Genomic DNA, 23163 nt, shown 5'->3' with positions numbered 1-23163 from the left:
CTATACGTCAAAAAGTGCATTCAGCCTGTTACCATTCTTTCCTTGACTCTTGGAAATCTAATGCTGGTGAAATATTTCTTAATGATCCATTATATTCATGCTATAAACATTTAACAGTTTCTATACCTCAGGTTGTCTTTTCCCCCTTTTATGGTTGCTCTTTAACTTGATGGCCTCCATCACCAGCTAGCAGGTCTAAACTTGACAGTATTTTACACTCTTCTTATTCTTCTGACACTTGCTACTATGTCTAGTCAATTTATTCTACACTACATCTATACTTCTATTTCTTCTACATGACTCTTCATACTGTTTTTACTCTTACACTTCTAACTCTTAACTTAATTCAATTCACACATTTATTCAAGAAGAATTCTCTGATATTAAATAACAAGTTTTTGGCAACCTGGTTCCTTATTAATTGGTGACATGGCTTGATTTATATTATCTAGATTAAACTGTCCTCATGTAAACAGCATGTACACCAGGACAGTGGGCCAGTGAAATATGTTACAATAACAATGAAAACAGCAATAGCAACAAAGTACAACAAAAAAACAAACAAAACCATTGGAGGGCTACCATGTCCGTACCCATAGGAAGCCTCAAGCCCTGTGTCTATTCTAATTCAGGTTTTGTAAGTCCAACCACCAAAAGACAGTACCTGTGCAAGATGGTGATGTTAAATCTTTGGCGTGACTTTATTTAACTATACAGGCTTCAATTTTCATATTACTAAGGTTTAGAGCATCTTCTACTCAATGTCTTGCCATTATTTCAGTAAGTACATTTGCTAAGTGCTAAATACATTGCAAGTATGTGAGCAGGTCTTTTTTTTCAAATGCACAGATTTTCCTCTGCAATATTCATTTCACATTTAATATTCTTAGATGACCTGGTCTCCATCATCTTTAGCTAATTTTAATGAACTGTCCACTGACAGCACTTCAATTTGCAAACTATCTTTGCAAGTTTAACTTGACCATAGCTTTCCTAATTCAAAATAACATTTTAAATGGAAAGGAACTTAATGCTCATTATTATGTTAATGAACCAGTCTGGATTTTTCTTTAAATGATACATGTGCATATTTTTGCATTGTTACTTTCAGGCCAAATCAATTTTAAGTGTATTCCCCTGATGTACATTCACTTTAGCCAATGTTCAATAAACGATGCCCATATTAGAAATAACAAAAATAATACTAAGAAAACAGATATTTATCTTAAAAAATAATATATTTTTTGGTAAATAATTAATATTTAAACAGTTTTATAGGCTGGAGAGATGGAAGACTATTTATACAGAAGGATATCCTTTCTCTCTACTGATAATCCAGACCTATTAGTGTTATTTTAATATAAAAGATAGGTTCCCAAAAGAAAGTGATTTAGTAGTGAACCAGTAATTATCATAATCAGCTATAAGGTGTTTTAAAATATATATGTTTTTATTGATTCCAGAGGAAGGAAGGGAGAGGAAAGAATCATTGACTGGCTGCCTACTGCACGCCCCCTATTGGGGATGGAGCCCACACCAGGGTTAAGGGCCCTGACTGGGAAGAGAATCATGACTTCCTGATTCATGGGTTGATGCTCAACCACTGAGCCACACTGGCTGGGTTATAAGGTGATTTTCTAAAGGATTCAAAATATAAAATGACAGTGGTCTCAAATAGATAAATATTCTATAATTCCCCTAACATGTTATAAAATTCATATGATGTGGATATGGATGTCCCTAAATAGGGCCAGTAAAGGATGCCTGTGAGTAATGCAGCTGGGGCGTGGGGGAATCTTGCAGTCTTCCAATCTGTGCCATTGTCCAGATTGGTTTTATAAAAGTAGGATTTATGATAAGGTAAATTAAGAAGATACAATTGAGGACAGTAGATGTCTTTATTCCATTTACAACTTCTTAGCCACCCAGCCAAAATTGTACACTGTGGTATATAATGCATGTTGCTGTGATCAAAGGACATAGTGGGGAGCTGTGAAGGGGCGGGGGGATGGGGACAGCATTAAGGATGACTTATTGGCCCTAAGTTGAGCCCAACAGTTCTATTCCTATTCTCTACTGCTACCCACATTTCAAATCTGCCACCACTGCTCAATTATAGCTAAATTATGGATCTCCCCAAGTATACAAAGATACCCACGTATACAAAATGTGCAAGTATATGAAGACAAACAATCCTGATGGGAGAATCCTACGTATTGCCTACCTCACCACAAAGTTTTAAAGACTCTGAACTTTAGATGTGAAATAGGTTAGGGATCATCTACTCTATACCATATTGTAAAGTGGATCATAAATCCTGAATGAGGTGGTGAGATAATTCAGGTTCACTGAATATCTAACGTTTGAATTTCATAAACTAGAAAGTTTGGAGTAGGCATGTAGGTCCTGCACATTACTACTAGTATTGAAAACCCCTACTCCACACATACTCTTCCCTGCTCACAAGACTGAACTGCAAATACATGAGAATAAAGTTACATTAAAATAAATACACTCAGGTTTTTAAACTGTTTCAGGGGTGAGACATTCAATGACTTTGGTAACTGAGCTGTTCTTAACATAGTGCTACTTAGGCCGTGCTGCCTGAGAATGACTGGACTGGAAGGATTCGACAGGAACATTGCCAGGAGACCTGTGCCCACCTTCTTTTAGTTCTTTTACAGGTCTACAGGCACATCGCCTCAAACTCCTCTCTCAACCAATGCTTAGTGCTGGTAAGAGCAGCGGCCCATTAGTGTTCCCACCAAACTCTCTGTCCTCAAGTCAACACTTAGCTGCATGTCCAGCCCTCACCCTGGATCATTACTGTGTTTATCCTACTTTTCCAAGGTTACCACTCCTTTATTCTGAACACTCTAGCCAGGGGGTGGGCAACCCCTGGCACGCGTGCCAAACATGACACGCCAGTAACTTTTGCTGGCACGCAAAACCCTCTCTTATAATCTTCCATTTACAGTTGTGAATCTTTGTTCTCAGTGATGAATTTTGTTAAGTCTCAAATAGGAGTAGCCTGACGGATGAAAGTAGTAGCTCGTGCATATCTCTGAAGGTCACGAAATATAAACCTGATGTAAAATCTGTCATCAGTGATGCAGCAGCAAAAGTCCCACTGATAATATCAAACGGAGTCATAAAGTTTTCTGTCAGACTATCGGTGTACATGTATACATTAAAAAATAAATGTATTTTTCATCATCATATACTGTGTTTTTGTCGCTCAAATGAATTTTATTATTTCTTCAAGGCTCTTCACACACATCCACCTTAAGAGATATCAAGTAGGCGTAACATGTTCTCAAAAAATTAGGGTTGGCATGCAGAAGAATTTTTGAGTTAGAAATTTTGCTGGTTTTGGCATGCACTCACAAAAGGGTGCCCACCCCTGCTCTAGCCTCTTGTTCAGAAATATGACAAGCTTCCAGGATGACAGATAAAAGATATAATGGTTCTCTCAGACATGGATGGCCCCTCCCTTTCCTATTTTTTAAGGAGCTAAAAAAAAATTTTGTTGATGGGCACGAAAAGTAAACTCAAATTATATAAAGAAAATTTGATATCATATCAACAAACACATGCAGATACGTAAAGTCTAATAAAGAAAGGAATCACTGACATCTCTATCCAGAACTCTGCCCGTGCTGTTCAGGAACAGCATCTGCTTAATGGGATCCAGCAGCACCCAGTAGTCCACGTTGTCCTTTAAAGAGAGCTCGATGGTGGGGTCTGGTCCCCCAGCAGTCCCCTTGATCAGCATGTTATCCACTATAATGGTACCTGGGAACCAAGGAAAGTTATTTGAATACATATTCTCCTTGTATGCACTCTTTAACAAAGACAATATGCTAGCTGATTTGCAAATCTATTTTTTAATAAAAAAAATAACTATATATCTGGCAAGATATGGAAAATGTCCTGTTTCAAAAAGACAAAAACATAAAGCTTTTATTATACTACTTATAGCTGTTATTTGGGGAGATGAAGTTGGGAGGCGGAGATTCAAACACTTAGTGAGTTTATCATCTATTTCTAATTTACCTTTAACAACAGCAATCGGTTGCCCTCCCTGTCCATCACTTCCCACAGGAGTTATCACTGAATTCTATCCTGAACAAAAGGAAATGCCTGTAATAACAGAGGCTGGTACTTCAGTTCACTCAGTGAGACTGCTGATAAGAAAGAGAAATCCCCAAAATAAGAGAGAAAAAGCAGTTACTGAGTATCCCATGGTGAGAACTGCTTATTTTTTCTTTTATCTTAAAGCAAATCTATAAAATATAAATCTTAACGTGAAAGACAAAATTAACATACAGACACACAATAGAAGCCATTCTTCTTTAAGACTTGTCTAGGAAACCTGACTAGAACACACACTCTTCCAATGTAACATTTCAACGCTTGCTTTCTCATAATTCTTTAGTGGGCTGAATTGTAGACATTCATTGAATGAGAGCTGAAATAGAGTACATCTCTAATCTTCCCTATTCTGTTAAAGAGTCCATGAATTTTACAATTTGAACACAAACAGCACTGATGCAAATCAGGTCTCATTTTCCTCCCCATTCAGCAACAGTCTCTTTTCTAAACAAAAAGCAATATTGCTTAGGGAAGCCGATTTCAGCTGATCCATTTTTACTAAACTTATGGCATAGAGAAGAGATGTGCCTATGCAAATAAAAATGTGTCCTCCTAAAGACATTAAGATAAATGGCATATATCTAGAGAACTCATGCCCTGGGATAGCATACAAGAATATATAGATAATCCATAATGTTGAATCTAAATTGAAAAATAATCATGCGAAGTGTGTATGTTGCATTTTCTTACAATAAAAAATTGGCCTAAATTTTATACCATTGCATAATTGCAAATAAAAGGGTGGCCCCTTTACAAGATTTTCTCAGCAAATAAATAATAATAATAATCTATAAATCTATAATATTTCTTTCTCATATTATTTCTAATGAGCTACATCTACCTAGGAAATGCTGAAGCAACCATTGGTCTCTTATTTTAATAATCTAAGGCGAGGATTTTCAGCCACTGTGCTGTAAAAAATTTTAAAACATGCATTATCTGACTATTTAGTCAAGGGCACTGACCTTTTTTCCCTTAGATTATCAAATAAAAAAATGACAATAGTCTACACAACAATAGTTATCTGATGTGAATGAATCAAAATTATACCAATTTTTTTGGTCAGATCGGCAAATTATAATATTTTTTGGTGTGCCACAGAATTTAAGTAATTAGTTCATTTGTGCCATGACATTTTAAAGGTTGAAAATTGCTGATCTAAATAATGTTTAAATATGCATACTGTCATGAACACATACTTTTCTAAATGGCAGATTATTTTTTCTACTTTTACACATACTAGTACATAGACACACACATATGTATATGTAAAGTGAAACTTATCCTTCTATTTTTCTGACTGAAATGGCAAACAGATAACCTACAGATAATACATACACAAGTACAGATTAGCTAATGATGGCATTTTCTGATCTACAAATATTTTAAGGCCTGATACACACTCGTCTACAAATACTTCACACATTAACCTTTGAAAAATTATTTAGCCTGTATTTCAATATCTAATTTAAAATTAAATGGGATTCTTTTCTGATAAAAAACACACAAAGAAATCTACAACAGTTAAGTCAACTAACATTAATATTTATGTCTTGATTCAACAGTACATAACAGCAGAACTTTTTACAGTCTACACACCACACAGGCACATGAAGAAAAGGGGCTAATGAGCTCTCCTTTATAATACAGACACATTACAACCAGAGAGGTCTGTAATAGCTATTTTAATCACTATTAAATCATTGAAACTAAAACACTGTATCTTGACTTATACATTATTTAATGATATTTTTAGTTTCATAGAAATGATCTAAATATTTTTTCTTGCTCTCGCCTTTAACCCTGTGTTCTTCAATGACTGAAACTCAACTGTAAATGTTTCTAGCACCAGTGTGTTGGAAAAGAAAGATCTCTGTTTTTCTTTCAGTAAAATACTCTATTCACATTGTCAAAGATCTTTCAAGATTTTCATATGCCATGTTTCTCCAGACTAAAAGTTTGGGTAAGAGATAGAAGAGAGCACAGCTAAGGCCCACATGATGCTGGAGGCAATAATTTTTTAAAAAATGAACATGGGTGTTGACTCTGGCTTGCCTGAACAACCCTGTCTTCATTCTCCTCTCAGAACAGTCGGCGCCACCAAGCTAAAGTTCACTTTAAGCCATGGGCTTTTCCAAAACTCTATTTCCACTCCAGCAGAGGGGACTGTAACTTCCCACAGGTCCCAGGATTTCCAGATTTGGTAGACAATGTCTGAGACAATGCTGGTAAGTAGTTGTCCAGCAGAATATCTGGGCACAGAGAAAGAATGTGGCCCCCTTGTCTCCTCTCTATTTTGAAAGCTTCCCTTTTGTCCATAAGACCTTTTGTTTCCATTTTAAATATAAAGACACAGATAGGTTAAAAATAAAAGGATAGGACACACTATGCAGCACTTAGAAGACAGAGTAAATCAGAACAAGGAATATTATTCATAACAAGAAATATTTCATGGAAATAAATGGATAAATTAATCAACACGTGTTAACCCCAAAGAGACCTGTCTGCTTAGTGTCCACGATGAAAGTCAGAGAGAAATGCTGTATGTGTTATAGAAGCTATTTTAAACCCCCGAAACTGCATTTGCATAATCTGTCCTTACCTGGCACTTTCTTATTTAAGGTAGAGGCTGGTTGGGTTGTTCAACTTGAATTGATCCACTACTAATCATAAATCCAATTGAAAGTCTTTGTCTAATTTTTATATTTAGCTTCCTGGCACTATAAATAAGTTAAAAGTTGTATAAGTTGAATAAGACCATAAGAAAACTATGATTTTGCTATTATAACTTTTAATAACTTAATACGAATACCCAAGAAACTAATAGTCTTTTCTGCCTCCAATTAAACAAACAACACCCTCAGGTTGATAAAAACCAGAAAGTAAAAGAATAGATTCTTAATTTAAAATTGCTCTATTTCACAATCGGATACGTTCACCAATGTTTATAACAATACTTGCACGCTGTCATGGTAAAGATTAAGCCTCACCCAGCCCAAGTGGATCAGTGGTTGAGTGTTGACCTATGAGCCAGGAGGTCACAGGTTTGATTCCCCAAAATCAAAGTCAGGCACATGCCACAGTTGCAGGCCAGTTCCCCATGTCGGAGGCAGCCAATCAATGATTCTCTCTCATCATTGATGTTTCTATCTCTCCCTCTTCCGCTCCCTTCCTCTCTGAAATCAATCAAATATATTTTAAAATATTAAGCTTCTTTTCCAAAAGAAAACATTTGGAAAGCTGGTCAAGTTAATAGGCACTCAAAGAAGAACTTAAAACAATGCTAGACGTGGATACCAGTATAAACAAAAGAGTGTGGTTGGAAAGAGAAGAAATTTTGAAGAGTGGAAAGATCAACACACTCAGACAAAGGCAGAGAAGGACACATAAGTTTGAATTATTGTGGGGTAGGCTTTGCGGTGGGACACTGGACTGAGAAGTTCTACCTGAGTGTACTATGGAGACACCAGCAAGAGGTGTCAACTGAAGTGGTTAGACTGGGACTTGAATCTTCTGGCAGGCATCTTTGTGTATCACCCCAGATTTGGGAGACTCTCATAAACTAAGACCTAGGGCAGCGGTTCTCAACCTGTGGGTCGCGACCCCTCTGGGAGTCGAATGACCCTTTCACAGGGGTCGCCTAAGACCATCGGAAAACACATATATAATTACATATTGTTTTTTGTGATTAATCACTATGCTTTAATTATGTTCAATTTGTAACAATGAAAATACATCCTGCACATCAGATATTTACATGACAATTCATAATGATAGCAAAATTACAGTTATGAAGTAGCAATGAAAATAATTTTATGGTTGGGGGTCACCGCAACATGAGGAACTGTATTAAAGGGTCATTGCATTAGGAAGGTTGAGAACCACTGATTTAGAGGAAAACAATTTGTCAAAAATGTATAGTTAATGTCCGTGTCTTTCAATATAGTAAACGTATCCTCAAATAGCCGTAAAAATAATAGCCACATGGGAGATGGGGAATAGGTGAAGGTAAAACGTAAAAACAGTTGCGTTGATCACTGTTCAAAGTCACTGGGGAAGCCAAGTAATGGGAAAATGCGGGTTCAACATGACATTCAATTTACATTGTATATATTTAAAATTTTAAGACTCCTCAAGGGAAAAGTATTTGTTGTATAATTTAGTTACAATACTGGATCCTCTTGCTCTTTAATATTTAAAGAAGACTTATAAAGATGACTTCTCTTACTTCCAGAAAAATGGGACTGCAATTCTCTAATGTGTCACTATAGGAAACAGTCATCTAGGATTATTTTTTTTTTCCCTGAACCTTAAATTATCTTCCAATGTCTTTTGTGAAGGAACAAATAGAAAACTCACTTTCTAGAGGATAACGCTAAATATTTTCCTTCACTATGTTTAAAAATAAGTCACATGCAGGGTGCAGATGTGTCTTGTTGAGCTGTACACTTGAAACCTGCATGGTTTTGTGAACCAATGTCACCTCAATAAGTTCAATTAAAAACAAACACAAAAAAACTCACCCATGCTTATCTTCTCTGTATAGGAAGATACATATGCAGAGGTTTTCCTGATGTTTGCAAGATGAAGATTTTTTTTTTATAATAAACAATTTCCTCTCTTCAAAGTACTAGAGATGGCTATTATATAATGTCTAAATATACAGCGATTACATATGTAATTCCATTACAAACAGTAAGGATGATTATCCTATTTCTGTAAAATATGCACTGGTATCATTTGTTGTAAAAATAAATGTTGCCAATTCAATGCTAATAATTTTTCTAACATATTTTATAGTCCAAAGTGATTTTGAAAAGGAAATCTGTTATTCCCAGTACTTTTAACACAATGTTGCAGGTTACTTAGACTACTTATACCACTATCTATGAGACAAATGGCCAAATGTCAGCCTGTGACAGATGCAGCTGATGCTGTGGATAAGCTAATACAATATTTATTCCAAACACCCTCATTGCATATGTTCCTGACATGCAAAAGCTGGGAAACTAAAAACTATACTTAGAAGATTCAACTGCAGCCAAGATCTATGTATGATTTAAGTTACCCTGACAAGATGCTCTTTGCATAAGACATTGTTCAGAATGACTTATATGAGGAAAAGCTGATGTTACACATCCATTTCTGCAGACGTGGATCATAGCAGAAATGTATGGTTCTGGAGTCAGCAGCTGTGGCAGAAGCTCTCTGTCTCCATTCCTCTGGATCATTGTAAAGTCAGGATTTCCCATGGCAGGCCAGTTATGCAGTAGGTGTGCAACCTCCAAAACAGTCCACCTGTTCTTTCCTTTCAATACTATGTGAGCTTTTTATACCACTTAATAAGCCCCTTCTGCTTAAAGCTATAATGCATTCTTGTATTTTATAGCCATGATCACTGACCAATATTATAGACTGCTGAGAACCAAGAGCAACAGCAATTAATATAAATGCACGAAGTCCTGTAAGAAGGTTGAATGGGGCTTTTTGATATTCACAGGGATGAATATCTGCATTTTATTACCTACTGCTGACTCAATGGCCTAAAACAAACTCCCCCAACCTGATAGTCTTACTGTTTACCAAACATCACCTTCCATATGGCTGTTTGCACTTCTGAAAGGCAATTGTGTATTCTGGTAAATAAAAGCAGATGAGAAAAGAGACTCAGTGGAACTTGGTCCCTTGCACCAAGATCACAACTGGTTTCCCCCATAATTTCCAAATTTATATTTCTTGTCTTGTGTAATTAATTTGCACATCAGCCCTTTCTCTAAGTCTTTGAACCCGAGGCCACAGGGGCCGTGGCTTAACAATAGACTTCACATACAATCATTCGTTTGAAGATGAGTAACTAGAAGTAGAAGAGTTTTTTCCTAGGAACATATGATATGAAACGGAGTCAGCAATCTGGCCAAGATTTAGATTTCCAGGAATTGATTACCTGCTGCTGTATGCATAACCAATAACATACTCAAAACATTATAATGGTAGTTCAGTGGTTGAGCTTCAACCTATAAACCAGAAGTTCACGGTCCAATTCCTGGTTGGGGTTTCAAACTTGATCCCCAGTCTCGAGTATAAGGGAGGCAGCCTAACAATGACTTTCACCGTTGATATTTCTATCTCTCTCTCCCTCTCCATTCCTCTTTGAAATCAATAAAAATATGTTTTTAAAAAAACATGTTATAATGGTATTTACTGCTACAATTACTTATAATATGTTCATTCGTTAATCTTGCTGCCTCTCAGAATCAGGGAAGGCATGGGTTTGAAGAAGAGTTTTCTGCCTGCCTATCTAGTTCTGGCTTAATTTATACACAAAGTTAAGGGGGGAAATGAACTCATCTTTTATCTATCTATCTATCTATTTATTTATTTATTTATTTATTTATTTATTTATTTATTTGATGGCTTAAAAGCCCATCACAGCCTCTGACTTATCTTCCTTAACAAAACAAGTCAGGATGCAGAATTATCTTGACTTTGAATTTGGCCACAACTTCGTTTATTTGTTTTAGCCTTTGCTTGACTGTGAAGCTCTGAGAGCTAGAGTTCAAATGCAATTGTGTGTTTAAAAAAATACTTATCTGGGAATATTCTAGCAGAGAACAATGGGTTTATAATAATTCCTGTAGGTATTATAAAAGCTTTTGAAATGCTACCATTTATGTAAATAATTGCACAGAAATGCCCTTCTTTTTGAATAAGTTTCTCAAAATCCCATTTTATCTATGTCCAAATAGTCTCATTCACTTTTTGATGAAAGTCACAATATATAAAATTTCTAAGGAAAATGGAAACAGGAGGCCTCCTGAAGATACAATATAACCTGATTACCTTTCATTTCAAACCCTGAAGGTAGGCTCCTGCATGTTAGGCTAAATGTAAATTTTAGTGAGGATTCTATTAGAAATGCAAAGGCAACAGTCACATTCAAAAATGGCAGACACACTGTGAGCAAAGAAGACAAATTAATGAGTCGGGCTGAGCTGGCAGTGTTGGAACAGGGCTCTGATTTGCTGCTCAACAGTTGGCTCCTCAGGCTTCAATTACAGGAAAAGCTGGAGTAATACTTCTCTACAGTATAACGAGTAAAACTTGCAAAGAAAATATAAAGAGTCTAAGTGTGTGTTGTATGTGTGTGTGTTTGTGTGTGCATGTGCACATATACTATAGAAAGCTTTGAAAGTTATTCAAAGAAAAACTTTTGGAATTATCATGAAGTTCATGATATAGGCTGATTTATGCTGTTTGTATGAGTAACAGGTTCTAATAATAGAATATTTAACAATAAAAATGATTGTATTTTAATTCTATAGGTCCTACCACACTTCTGAATCGAGGTACTAGACTCCTTTTTTAGACAGATTTAAACACCAGTTTGCAATATATATTCCAGAATATTTTTAGTCAAAAAATCAAATTGAAAGAATTATAAATGATGTTAGAGTTTCACTGTATTTTTCTAATACAATAAAAAAGACCAGTATAATTACAATGCATAGGTTAGAAAATATTGTTTAATACTTTAGGATTTATAATCAGACTGCTGGGTTAGAATCATAACCCTATTATTCACTAGCAATGTGATACTGAGAAGGTTACTTAATCTCTTTACCCATGGTGTATAGATTTATACACTAAAAATAAAATAATCACACATACATGTATATCTCATGGCAGTATAACTGGAACTTAATAAGTGTTGGTTGTTACTATCATAAAAATCAGTATATTTGTGAATAGCTACCCATACATTTCATGTAAGACTTGATGGTAAGTAAATTCCTTGATTAGAATAACTTTGTCTTACTCGTTTCTGGGTCCCCGGTATAAAAAAAATGCCTGTTACACAGCAGTGACACACAAAGCTTTGTTGAATTGATATGACTCATCAGAGAGACCAATATTGAGTCCACCATGGACATATCCTCAGGTTACCCGCATTACTTGGACTAGATTATTTATCTCATGTCTTTTATTGCCCATTCCTTCTACTTCAGCTAATAGCAGTAGAGGGAGTATATTCATTGACCATCCAGCTCTTTGATGCCAAAGCTTGTGTTTATTATTTTCTAATAGCTACCTGGGATATGATTGAAGTGACTGAAGAGAAAAGCTGTAAGTTGAAAAACAGAAGAGTGTGCCTTGGGGATTAAAGGCATGTGATCAGAGAGAGACTGGGGAACTCAGAAATGGTTTCTGTCCTCTAATGTAAAAAATTGCCTTCTGATGAATTCTATCAACACTGTACAGTTATTTCTCCCTAACCGTCAATTTCCCTTAAGCAGAATTTTACTAAAAACAGCTTTATCCTGCTGGGGATAATCAGTACAAGTGGCAATTGGGGGATGAAGAAAGAAAGAGTAAAAGCAGATGGCAGAACAGGAGTGCAGATTTTTATCACCAAGCCTTGAAAGAAAATAAGAAATTTGTGGTAGAGCAAATGTTTAACAGGCCCCCTGTGGCTCTCGGGAAGGAGAGAGCAGAGGTGTGCTTAGGAGGTATGAAGAGTCCGACTCTGTAGCTATTTCTCCAGAATCCTAAGGGAATGGGAGGTACAAACCAACCACTCCGAGTTATAAAATAAAACTATTAAATTGAATCTGATCAGAAGAATTAAACTCAATATGCATGTTGCCTACACGGAAATCCTGACAAACCTCTAAGCAAACAACAGGGGATAAGTACAGAGAAAATAACTGAAATAAGGTGTGGAATTAAGACATGCATAATGTTACTTCCACATTTTAGTTACTGAGTATGTTGGCCATTATGCTTTATTTTAGAAAATAGCGCACACACACACACACACACACACACACACGACACACAAAATGGGTTCTTGGGAGGTCTCCCTAAAGCCTACCATAATGGCGTTTCTGTTATACTTTATGAGAGATGCCAAGGAGATTTTGTTTAAGCTGAAACCTCAAGGGGAGTCAGTCAGAACATTTGGGGAAAGGATATTTCTGGGAGCGGAAAGAGCTGGAGTACTTGTTATAAGGCAAGAATGAGCCCACGATGTTTGAGGAACAAACAGACCACTTTGCTGGAGAAAAGCAATCCAGAGTAGTTTAATTTCATGGGGCAAGTCGCAATGGATAGTTTGGGTGCTATTCTAAGTGAATGAGTAGCGTGGGATAGTTTTAGGCTGAGGAGTGGTATGATTTGACTTATGTTCTTCAGAGTTCTCTTTGCTCTATGGAGAACAGAGTGCAGAGAAGCAGAAATGGGAAGAGAGAGATAGAGACTATTACTCCTATAAGCAAGAAACAATGTTGTCCTTGTAGCAGCAGATGGAGAAGGGAAGAAGTCGTGAGAATAGTTGGATTTGCTAAAATTCTCAGCATAGGTGAAAAAGCAGTCTTTTGTTAATACATATAATAAACATAAATATTTAAAATGAACACTGCTCATTTATATTACAGTGGGACATAGTATTCTTCAGTAAACCTGCCAACATCAAACCACTTGATCCACAGAGAATGGTTATTAAAAGTGGACCAGAAAACAATTATGTCAAAACCCATAACTTCCTGGTTGAAGACATGAGAGACCTGAATGAGATCTCTCTTTTCTCTCTGGGCTAGATAACATGGATACCAAATTGAGGAGGAAAGCCCTAAAAAGGAATTTTGTTGTTTCTATAAAAATTAATGTCCTTTACCAGCAATCAAGAAACAGAACATAATCTTTATTTGGAATAAGATCCCCTCTCTTTCACTGGGAGCAAAGATTGCTACACATACCCTGCACAGTTGACAAGCATCCAAAGCAAAAAAACGTAGGAATTGCTCAATGAGAAGATAGGCACAAATCATTAAATATCAGACCAAGAACATTCAGCCAAGATGATGAACAAAATCATCTGTAAGTTATGTTGTTGATGCACATATTATCTCTCAGACCAGATGGAGAGGGAAATGCTACAGATATGAACCATTGCTTTAATGTGCAATGTCTTAATCCAATCACTTTAATAAATTTAGTTGTTTGCTTTCTGAACATTCCTCACTGGTCCATAAAACAAGCTTCCTGTCTTTTGTCTTGAACAAAAAACAAATTTAAAAATTGCCTGACATTGACACACACACACATACACACACACACGCACACACACACACCACCATCACTAAAACAATAAACCAATAAACTCTAAATTCTGTCAATATCCCTGGCAAATTTTTTTTATTATTAGCTATTTCAACATCACAAATCACTAACTAACTTCACAAATTACTAACAAATAACTTCTGCATTTGACAGAGGAGAAAAACACTGCTCTAAGTAGCATTTTAGGCATTAATTAAAATCCATTATTTGCTAAATATGCAATATTTCTCCATATTATGAGTACCTCATTTGACATCTTTATGTGGTCTTTTATTTAAATCATATAATGTCTTAGAGTTTATTAGATTTAATTACAGGTCAGATTAAAATTATATCTCATTTGGCATTAGAGGTGAGAAGATATCATGAACTTGGAGAGACAGAATGGTCAAAACTAATGGAAAGATCAATATATATAGTTTTGGACAATATATATCTTGTTTTGGACAATATATATATGCCTTATTGTCCAAAACAAGAAGAGGAAACTACTACTACTACTACTACTACTACTACTACTACTACTACTTCTATTACTACCACCACCAGATGCCATTTATTGGGTACTTACTATACACGGACATACTTCTAAACAACCTTACATATATTCACTCAGTTAATACTCAAACAATGATCTATTAGTCACTCTTTTTTGGATGAGTAAATTAAGACACATAGAGCCAAAGTAGGTAAACAAAGACAATTTCAAGAAAGCATTTATCTAACATATTCTAGTTAACTTTGTCTAGAATGGAATAGATATGTGACATCCCTTTCCCTTCTCTTGCCAGTGACAGCTTGAGTCTTGATAAGACATCAGAATCTTTGTCTTTTTTTAATTCTTTTAAAAATTTAGCTTTACTGTTTAGATAAGTACAGATGTCCCATTTTTTCTCCACTGACCCCCTCCACCCCGCCTTGATGCTCCCCCAGGCCTTCGCTACACTATTTTCTGTGCCCATGGGTTATGCATAGATGAATATAAGTTTTTTGGTTACTCTCTTCCCACTCCCAGAATCCTTTTCAATATAGAGATTCAAGTAAGTCTCTATCAATAAGAGTAGTTAATGGGGTATAATCTATTTAACAAGATTGTTTTAATTATATAATCATTTTTTAAATGGACTTCATAATCAATGTCCTAATACTATCTGAAAAACTGAATCTTTGAAGTTCATCCTGAACTTAACCAATGAGAACAGTTTGAATTCTGTGGTGTCAAGGAGACTTTAGAAATTCAGAAATTATGTGTCTAAAATAGAGACTATCATAAGATGGTGTATGGGGAAAACAAAATAATTGTCAAAATCAAGAGAAATTTTTTTATATACATAATTAATATAATTATGTTTCTTAATGTTAGATTTTTCTCCTGTTTTCTATGCCATGGTAGTTTCTACTTGCTCCCTGTAAACTAAGCACTAGAATACTAATCTCATTTTGGTTCTGAAATGCCCTCCAGTTTTTAGAAAAATACAAGAATAAATTGGGAAATATATTCCACTAGACTACATGTATTTGCTCCTATCATTCTAATAATTCTATGTCTTTGATCCATTAAATCTGTATTTTTAATTTGTCTGTTAAGAATTAAAATTAATAATTATCTCTTAGGAGATAAGGAAAAGGGAATAGTTCTATGCTGTCTCGTGTCCTGTCTTGTTTCTCCAAACAACCCAACCCTCACTCAGGGCCAACTTTCATTTTTCAGCTGATTGGTCTTCTGCTCTAGGGACCCAAAGTTTCCTTGCATTTCTTCTATTTATCTATTTCATAATCCTTTCAAGGCAATTCCTAGGATACTTAATTGATGAAGAGGCAACAGAGGGAAGAGAAACACGTAAAGCTACAGAGAATTAGTGCATCTCCTTCATTAATATAATTTGGATTTCCTTGTAAGCCACATATATTCAAAACTAAAATAGAAGCAAATTTTAATTTATTTTATTTCTTAAATGGCTGGGTTATCTCTATAATCATTGCGGAAACAACAATCAGCATGCTCTTTAGTTCTTTAATTCAATAGTAGAAATAGACTTTGGACCATTCTTTTGGTAAAACTTATTACCCAAAGCATAGTTTTCTACAAACCATAAATACTGTAATGACAATAAAACACAAATCCATATACATACACACACAGGCACACAAATGTGAGACAAATATAGCATCATCCCGCCTTAAAAATAAACAGTATGTTTAATAAAAATGGAGATATTTTAGCCTGCATGGATGAATAGAATAAAAGTCATATCCAGATCCATGGTTGAGGGTGTTCTATTCTTTTTCTTTTCTCATTGGCCTTTAACTAGCTTAAGACTTTCCTCAGAAAGTAGATTATCTTGTAGATTTAGAACCTAACTTTTTGCCATCGATAAGAAGGAAACTGAGGATGTACTTTTTTTTTTAAACATATGGGGCAAACAAACAAAAAAGGAAAAGAAATACAAAGATTGTCTATACTATATGAGAAAGAAGCTATAGCCAACTTTCAAATCATGTTGTCAGCTTTAATAGGTTAGAGAAGGAAACATGACTAAAGAAGCAAATGGGTACTGGTTAAAATTTTCATAATTCTTATATAACAGGTTTATCAGGCAGTCTGAGATTACTGATGTTAAGGGAGAAGTAATGTTTCCACCTCTCATTGCTACCTTCAAATATACTCATCAAGATTGCTTTATCTTACTCCTTAAAAATAACTACAACTAATCTCTTGCTTTCTAGTAATTTTCAACAACATTTTAATGTATACAAACATATTTAATTTTGGTAAATTTGACTTATTTTCATGTTTTAGAAGGTCTAGTTAAATGTAAATCAAAACTATAATCTTAAACCAAATCCAAACATCCTCCATCTTGCTCTTCAACCCCTAACCTAGACTTGTTATGCAACAGGAAGTGGCATGGTCAGCTCTCCCACTTCTCCTTGCTTATCCAGGTCTACTTTAGTAGTTCTGGCTCTCTCGGGACTGCAGTAGTGATGCTGTTGCAATAACCTGACTATTACATAACAGGAAAGGAGTGAAAGAGGAGACCAGATAATATAGGCATGCCATTTATACAGCTTTGCCAAAAAGCTGCCTTTAGCAACTTTCCAAGCCTGCTCCATGCAGATTCATGGGGGAAGGGCCTGGACAAAGGCAATTTAGACTCATGCCCAATAAAGGTTTGAGTAAGGTAGGAAGGTGCCTACCCGTCTGCCCATCAATCAAACCTGAGAGCCAGTCAGTGGCCAGAATGGTGTGGCCATGCAAAAGCTTCCAAATAAAGAAAAAGTTCTCTCTCTCTCTCTCTCTCTCTCTCTCTCTCTCTCTCTCTCTCTCTCTCTCTCTCTTCACTCTCTCTTCCTCTCTCCCTTTTTCTCACCCTCTGAGTTCCTGCCTCTCCCATGGCAGAGGGACGGGCTCCCCTGTTGTAACTCACATATGGACTAAGACTTTATTAGCTGAACCACACCTGGCTGCAACATGGACCGAAAACTCTGGACACTGGCCCTCCTTCTGGCTCTGCTGAACTCCCAGCTGCCCATCTTTTAGGACTGACTTGGGGGAAATGGGGCATGACAACCTGAGAACTCCACGCCAATAAAATTTTCCACATCCCCATCCTCCCATGGGGGCTTTTGAAAATGCTTATTTCAGTGGCACCACAAGAACCTCCACCATTTACCTCCCTCCCACAAGCCACAAGGGAGTTTATTCTCTGGTAACAGTAGGAAAAGCAGGAAGATTATAGCAGGAAAAATTTCAAGAAAAGAGCAGAGAGGTTTCTCTTGAGAGGCAGGCACCCAAATGCTGGCTCTGATACAGAGTGCATTTGCGAGTTCTTTGGAACTCGGCCTCTACTTTTTCTCCAATCTGGACAATTTGTTCTCCTACTGACTGATTGCAACAGTCTGCCAGTGGATTCAAGGTGAGGGTACAAGTGTTTTATATCTTGTATGGCATTTACTTGGCCTATAGGGTAGTCGCTCATCCAAAATGTGGAAGTGTATTCTGATAGATTTTCTCTTTCCTCTTACTGTCATCACAATTCCTCCACAGGCATTTATTTTTATTTCTTTATTGAATTTATAGACATTTAGCCTTTAAAATTTTGAAAGCAAGAAGCATGTACCGTGTCTGATCTGTCCATGTTTGCCTTCATTCTCACACCCTTGAGGACATATGTCAAACTTTCGTAAGACTATGCCATCATGCATGGTTCCACTGCACGACAAGGAACCTGTAAGTGCATGCAATTCAACAGGAGAGTGATAGTCCATGTTCTCCTCCTTGAAACTACCCCAGTGTCTTTGAACTCTCTTCTTACGCATTGGTAGGAGAGAAACAAAGCTTAATTTCACCTCCTCCTCCCCACACCCCCAAAGGAAATGATTAAAATCACTCTCACTTAGGCAGACAATTCAATTTCTGTATGATTGGTCTTTAAATATCTAGTCTTCTCTTTATATAAAGGTCCAATTGATTGAGGTAAGTGAAGGTTTAGGAGTAACAGAATTCATCTGGCTACTATTTTTTTTAAAATCTGCAAAGACTGTTCATTCTTCTTTAGAATTTATGAGAAGCCATCATTTATTTGGGTTTAAACAAAAATTCTGAGACATGAGAAAACATTATGTATATTTTCTATAAAAAATATAAATTATAGATAGAAAATAAAGATCAATGATAAATGGAGTTAATATCAATTTTCAGATCTTAAACTGGTAGTGATAGACAGGAATATAAATATGCATATGAATTCAACAGTTTGAAACAGAGACCTGAACTTGAAGAATGTTACTAGAGCCCTAGCTGGTTTGGCTCAGTGGATAGAGCATCGGCCTACTGACTGAAGGGTTCCAGGTTCGATTCCAGTCAAGGGCATATGCCTGAGTTGCGGTCTCAATCCAGGTAGAGGGCGTGCAGGAGGCAGCTTATCAATTATTATTTTTTTAAATATATTTTATTGATTTTTTTACAGAGAGGAGTGGGGAGGGATAGAGAGTTAGAAACATCGATGAGAGAGAAACATCGATCAGCTGCCTCCTGCAAACTCCCTACTGGGGATGTGCCCGCAACCAAGGTACATGCCCTTGACCGGAATCAAACCTGGGACCCTTCAGTCCACAGGCTGACGCTCTATCCACTGAGCCAAACCAGTTAGGGCAGCTTATCAATTATTGATGTTTCTATCTCTCTCTCCCTCTCCCTTCCTCTCTGAAATCAATAAAAATATTTTTTAAAAAAGAATGATACTGAACCTTGGCCAGTGTTGCTCAGTGGTTGAATACCAATCTATGAACCAGGAGGTCACGGGTTTGATTCCCGGACAGGGTATATGCTTGGGTTGTACGCTCGACCCTCAGTAAGGGGCATACAGGAGGCAGCCAATCAATAATTCTAACTCATTATTGATGTTTCTATTTCTCTCTCCTACTCCCTTCTTTTCTGTAATCAATAAAAATATATTTTTAAAAAAGAATGAGAAAACTCCATACTCTTCTCCACATTGGCTGCACCAGTCTGCAAAAATGGAACTCCCATTTGACCCAGTGATCTCACTTCTAGGAATATATCCCAAGAAACTAGAAACACCAATGAGAAAGGATATTATGCACCCCTATGTTCATAGCAGCACAATTTACAATACCTAAGAATTGGAAACACCGTAAGTGCCCATAAGCAAATGAGTGGATTAGAAAACTATGGTACATCTGCACAATGGAATACTACGCTGCTGTAAAAAGGAAGGAACTCCTACCAATTACAACAGCATGGATGGATCTGGAGAGCATTACGCTAAGTGAAATAAGTCAGTCAGAGAAAGATAAATATCACATGACGTCACTCATTTGTGGAATATAATGAACAACAAAAACTGATGAACAAAAACAGATCCAGGGACAGAGAAGCAACAAACGGACCATCAAACCTCAGAGGGAAGGCAGGGGAGAGAGGGGATAAGGTGGGGAGATCAACTAAAGGACTTGTTTGCATGCATATAAGCCTAACCAATGGACACTGACACTAGTGGGATGAGGGCACCAGTGGGAGGGGTGGGGGACATTGGGGAGTTAAGGACACATATCTAATACCTTAATCAATAAAGAAAAAAAAAGAATGCTATGGGAAGAACTCATCTATGTAGATGACTAGGGACAAAAGTATATATATATATATATATATATATATATATATATATATACATATATATATATATTAAGTTACAAGTGCAATAAGGGTCAGCAGTTTTATTATGGCTGCTAAGAAACAAAAGGCTATCATTATGAGAATCTACTAATAAAAGCAAAACAAAAATCATAAGAACAGTCTCATTATATTTTATGGTTACATACAATCTGCTGACATATTTAATAGGCATTACTATCTATTCTATTATAAGAAGAGTGTGCTACTCCAGGCTGTAGTAAATTTTTATGTAGCCACAATGATAGACATTTTCATATATATGTGACTAATAATTATATTTATATACTAGGGGCCCCATGCACGAATCCGTGCACCTTGAAAGGAACTGTGGGCCACAAGGCTGTGGTGGGTACAGGGTCTGGTCTCAGCCCATCCTCCATGCCCCTGCACAGCCCCTCTGGTCGCAGCCCTTGGTCCCCTCTCTGCTGGCAGGCCTGCTTCCACTGCCACTGCTCCCACCTGCTGACAGCACCAGTCCTGCTTGCACCTGCTGATGGTGCAGAGCAATCAGGGCTGGCGCTAGCAGCGGGTGCAAGTGGTGGCTGCTGCCCTGATCGCCCCTCAGGAGCAGGGGGAGGTAGAAAAGCCCTGAGGGGCAATCAGGGCCACAACTGCTGCTTGCACCCAATGACGACGCTGAGTGATCGGGGCTGGCGCCAGCAGCAGGTGCGAGCACCGGGTGGGAACGCAGCATGCAAGAGCAAAGAATTTTCAGTATCCACCAGAGGCTGGCTTGATGACAGTGACCTGCGCCCCACCTTGATCTGGTGCCCCCGCTCACTTGCTCCACCATCCCGTCGCGGCCAACGCCCACTATGTTCCACAATTTGTCGCCTGCTGCCATTCCCGCCATGTTCCGCGCATGCCCCCTCGTGGTCAACGCATGTCATAGAAATAGGTTGTTCAGTTGTTTGGTTGTTCCACTGTTCTGTCTACTTACATATTAGGGTTTATATATGTATATAGATAGGCAACTCTTTTGAAAGTTTACGGTTAGGAGAATGAGGTCCATTTGGAAGTTATAGGAAAAAAATGTTCATATGGGGCTTTGAATTTTATAGATGTTTTAGTTATTCTTTATTTTTCAGTTAAATATATTTTTAAATGCCATACTTTTAATTGTTGTGTTTAAACTGTCATCGTCCTCTTTGCCCAGGGGAGAGTCATTAAGATTTCATTCAGGCTGATTCCAGATTCTTCATAAAATTAATCACTTTATTTTAAGTTTCTCGAAAAGGAATAGAAATTAAGTTACATTGAAAATGTTAAATTTGACACTGTGAAAATGTTCTTCCTGTAGTAACGATTTTAACATTTATAGGTAATTGAACATTGGGAAAAGATTTTGTATATAAACTACATATAGATTTGTGCTTCCTTATATTATCTAATAAATGTGTTCCTGCCTGCATCACAAAACCTGATCTCTCTTTAAAGTCTTGGTTGTTCTCAAAGATGAAATGCACTTACAGTAAAGGGAAACCTGACCGGGGGTGGGGGAGAAGCTCTCCATTTTTAAAGAATGGTTGCTGGCAATTGAATGTCTACTGTTTATTCATAGCTTATAGTTCAGCAGCCAGATGTGGCAGAAAGTTGGCTGATTCTTCAATGGCAACAAAAACGATGCTGTACTTCATAAATGCAGGTTTGTTATCCCAGTAATGAGGAAAAGGAAGATGAAGGTCCTTGTGTTTTATCCCCATGCAAATAAGCTATTTGCAGGTGGTTTTAGACAGAAGGTGAAATATTTTTAAAAACTGGGTCAAGTTTTTCTGTGCTTAAAAATTAACAGCTTCAGGAAAACTTCTTACAGATTAGTATGCTGTTTCCTGAGTGTACTGAATACTAAGTCACTTATCCTTTAATATTGCAGTTGCTATGAAAATTTTTCTCCTTTTGATTTGTTCAATAATTTAGGAAATTTTATATAAGTCCAGATCTATTTCTTCAGCATCTATTTCAGTAATGTGCTATCAAATTTTATCCACATTCTTTAATTTAGAAAATCAAATTCTTAAAATAGCATTGGACATTTAATTTAAAATACCTGTCCTGGATTAGGGTATTATATTTTCCCTCCAGTTTGTCTTAGAACTCTATCCTACTTCATGGCCATGTACTTAGGTAAATTGTCTAGTGAAACTTCTTGGTGTGGTATTTGATGAAGTGTGGAAGTCAAGAGTTAGGGGGAGAGGGTTGATCATGAACTTTGACTATATTGGACTTGAAATATTCAAAATATTGAGGAAAAACAAGGCATTCAGCATTTCAGAAAGTCTTGGTTATATAATACGTAGAAGCTACAACTCACATTTTGGAGGAATAGTATTCTATTATTTTTTTATTAAAAAACATTAAAGATAATTTGTGAAAAGAAATAGCAAAAACCCAATTCTGGACTAGAACATTTCTGCATAATTATGTAAACAGTTGCCTTCCTTCAGAATGGAGTTTTACCTGCAGAATGTCATTTTAGAGAAACAAAATCATGGCTTTTGTTATTAACTAAAGTGTTGGAGGCCTAAACAGTAATGAAAAACACAGACCTAGTCTCTGTCCTCAAGTTTAAATGTGTAGCAAAGATTCAGGCATTAAGCAAAGAATTACACCATTAATTGCTCAACTGTTACTATGGTAAATACTAAGGAAAGACATTGTAGTTGTTGGCACCAGATTGCGTATCACCTTAT

The 23163-nt window shown here is 36.6% G+C and overlaps 1 protein-coding gene across 1 annotated transcript in view; it reads right to left on the bottom strand.

Annotated features, from left to right (window-relative positions):
• PCDH15 (protocadherin related 15) overlaps positions 1-23163 on the bottom strand; it is a 1196276-nt gene that overhangs the window by 380785 nt on the left and 792328 nt on the right. The window contains exon 8 of the mRNA XM_081104785.1: positions 3635-3795. Coding sequence (XP_080960911.1) covers positions 3635-3795 — 161 coding nt within the window. The remainder of the gene's footprint in view (positions 1-3634; positions 3796-23163) is intronic.

Source organism: Myotis nattereri (assembly GCF_964212035.1).
Source record: "Myotis nattereri genome assembly, chromosome: 13".
Taxonomy (NCBI): Eukaryota; Metazoa; Chordata; class Mammalia; order Chiroptera; family Vespertilionidae; genus Myotis; species Myotis nattereri.
Note: the sequence above shows the minus strand (reverse complement) of the source record. Positions and strands in the feature narration are given on the sequence as shown.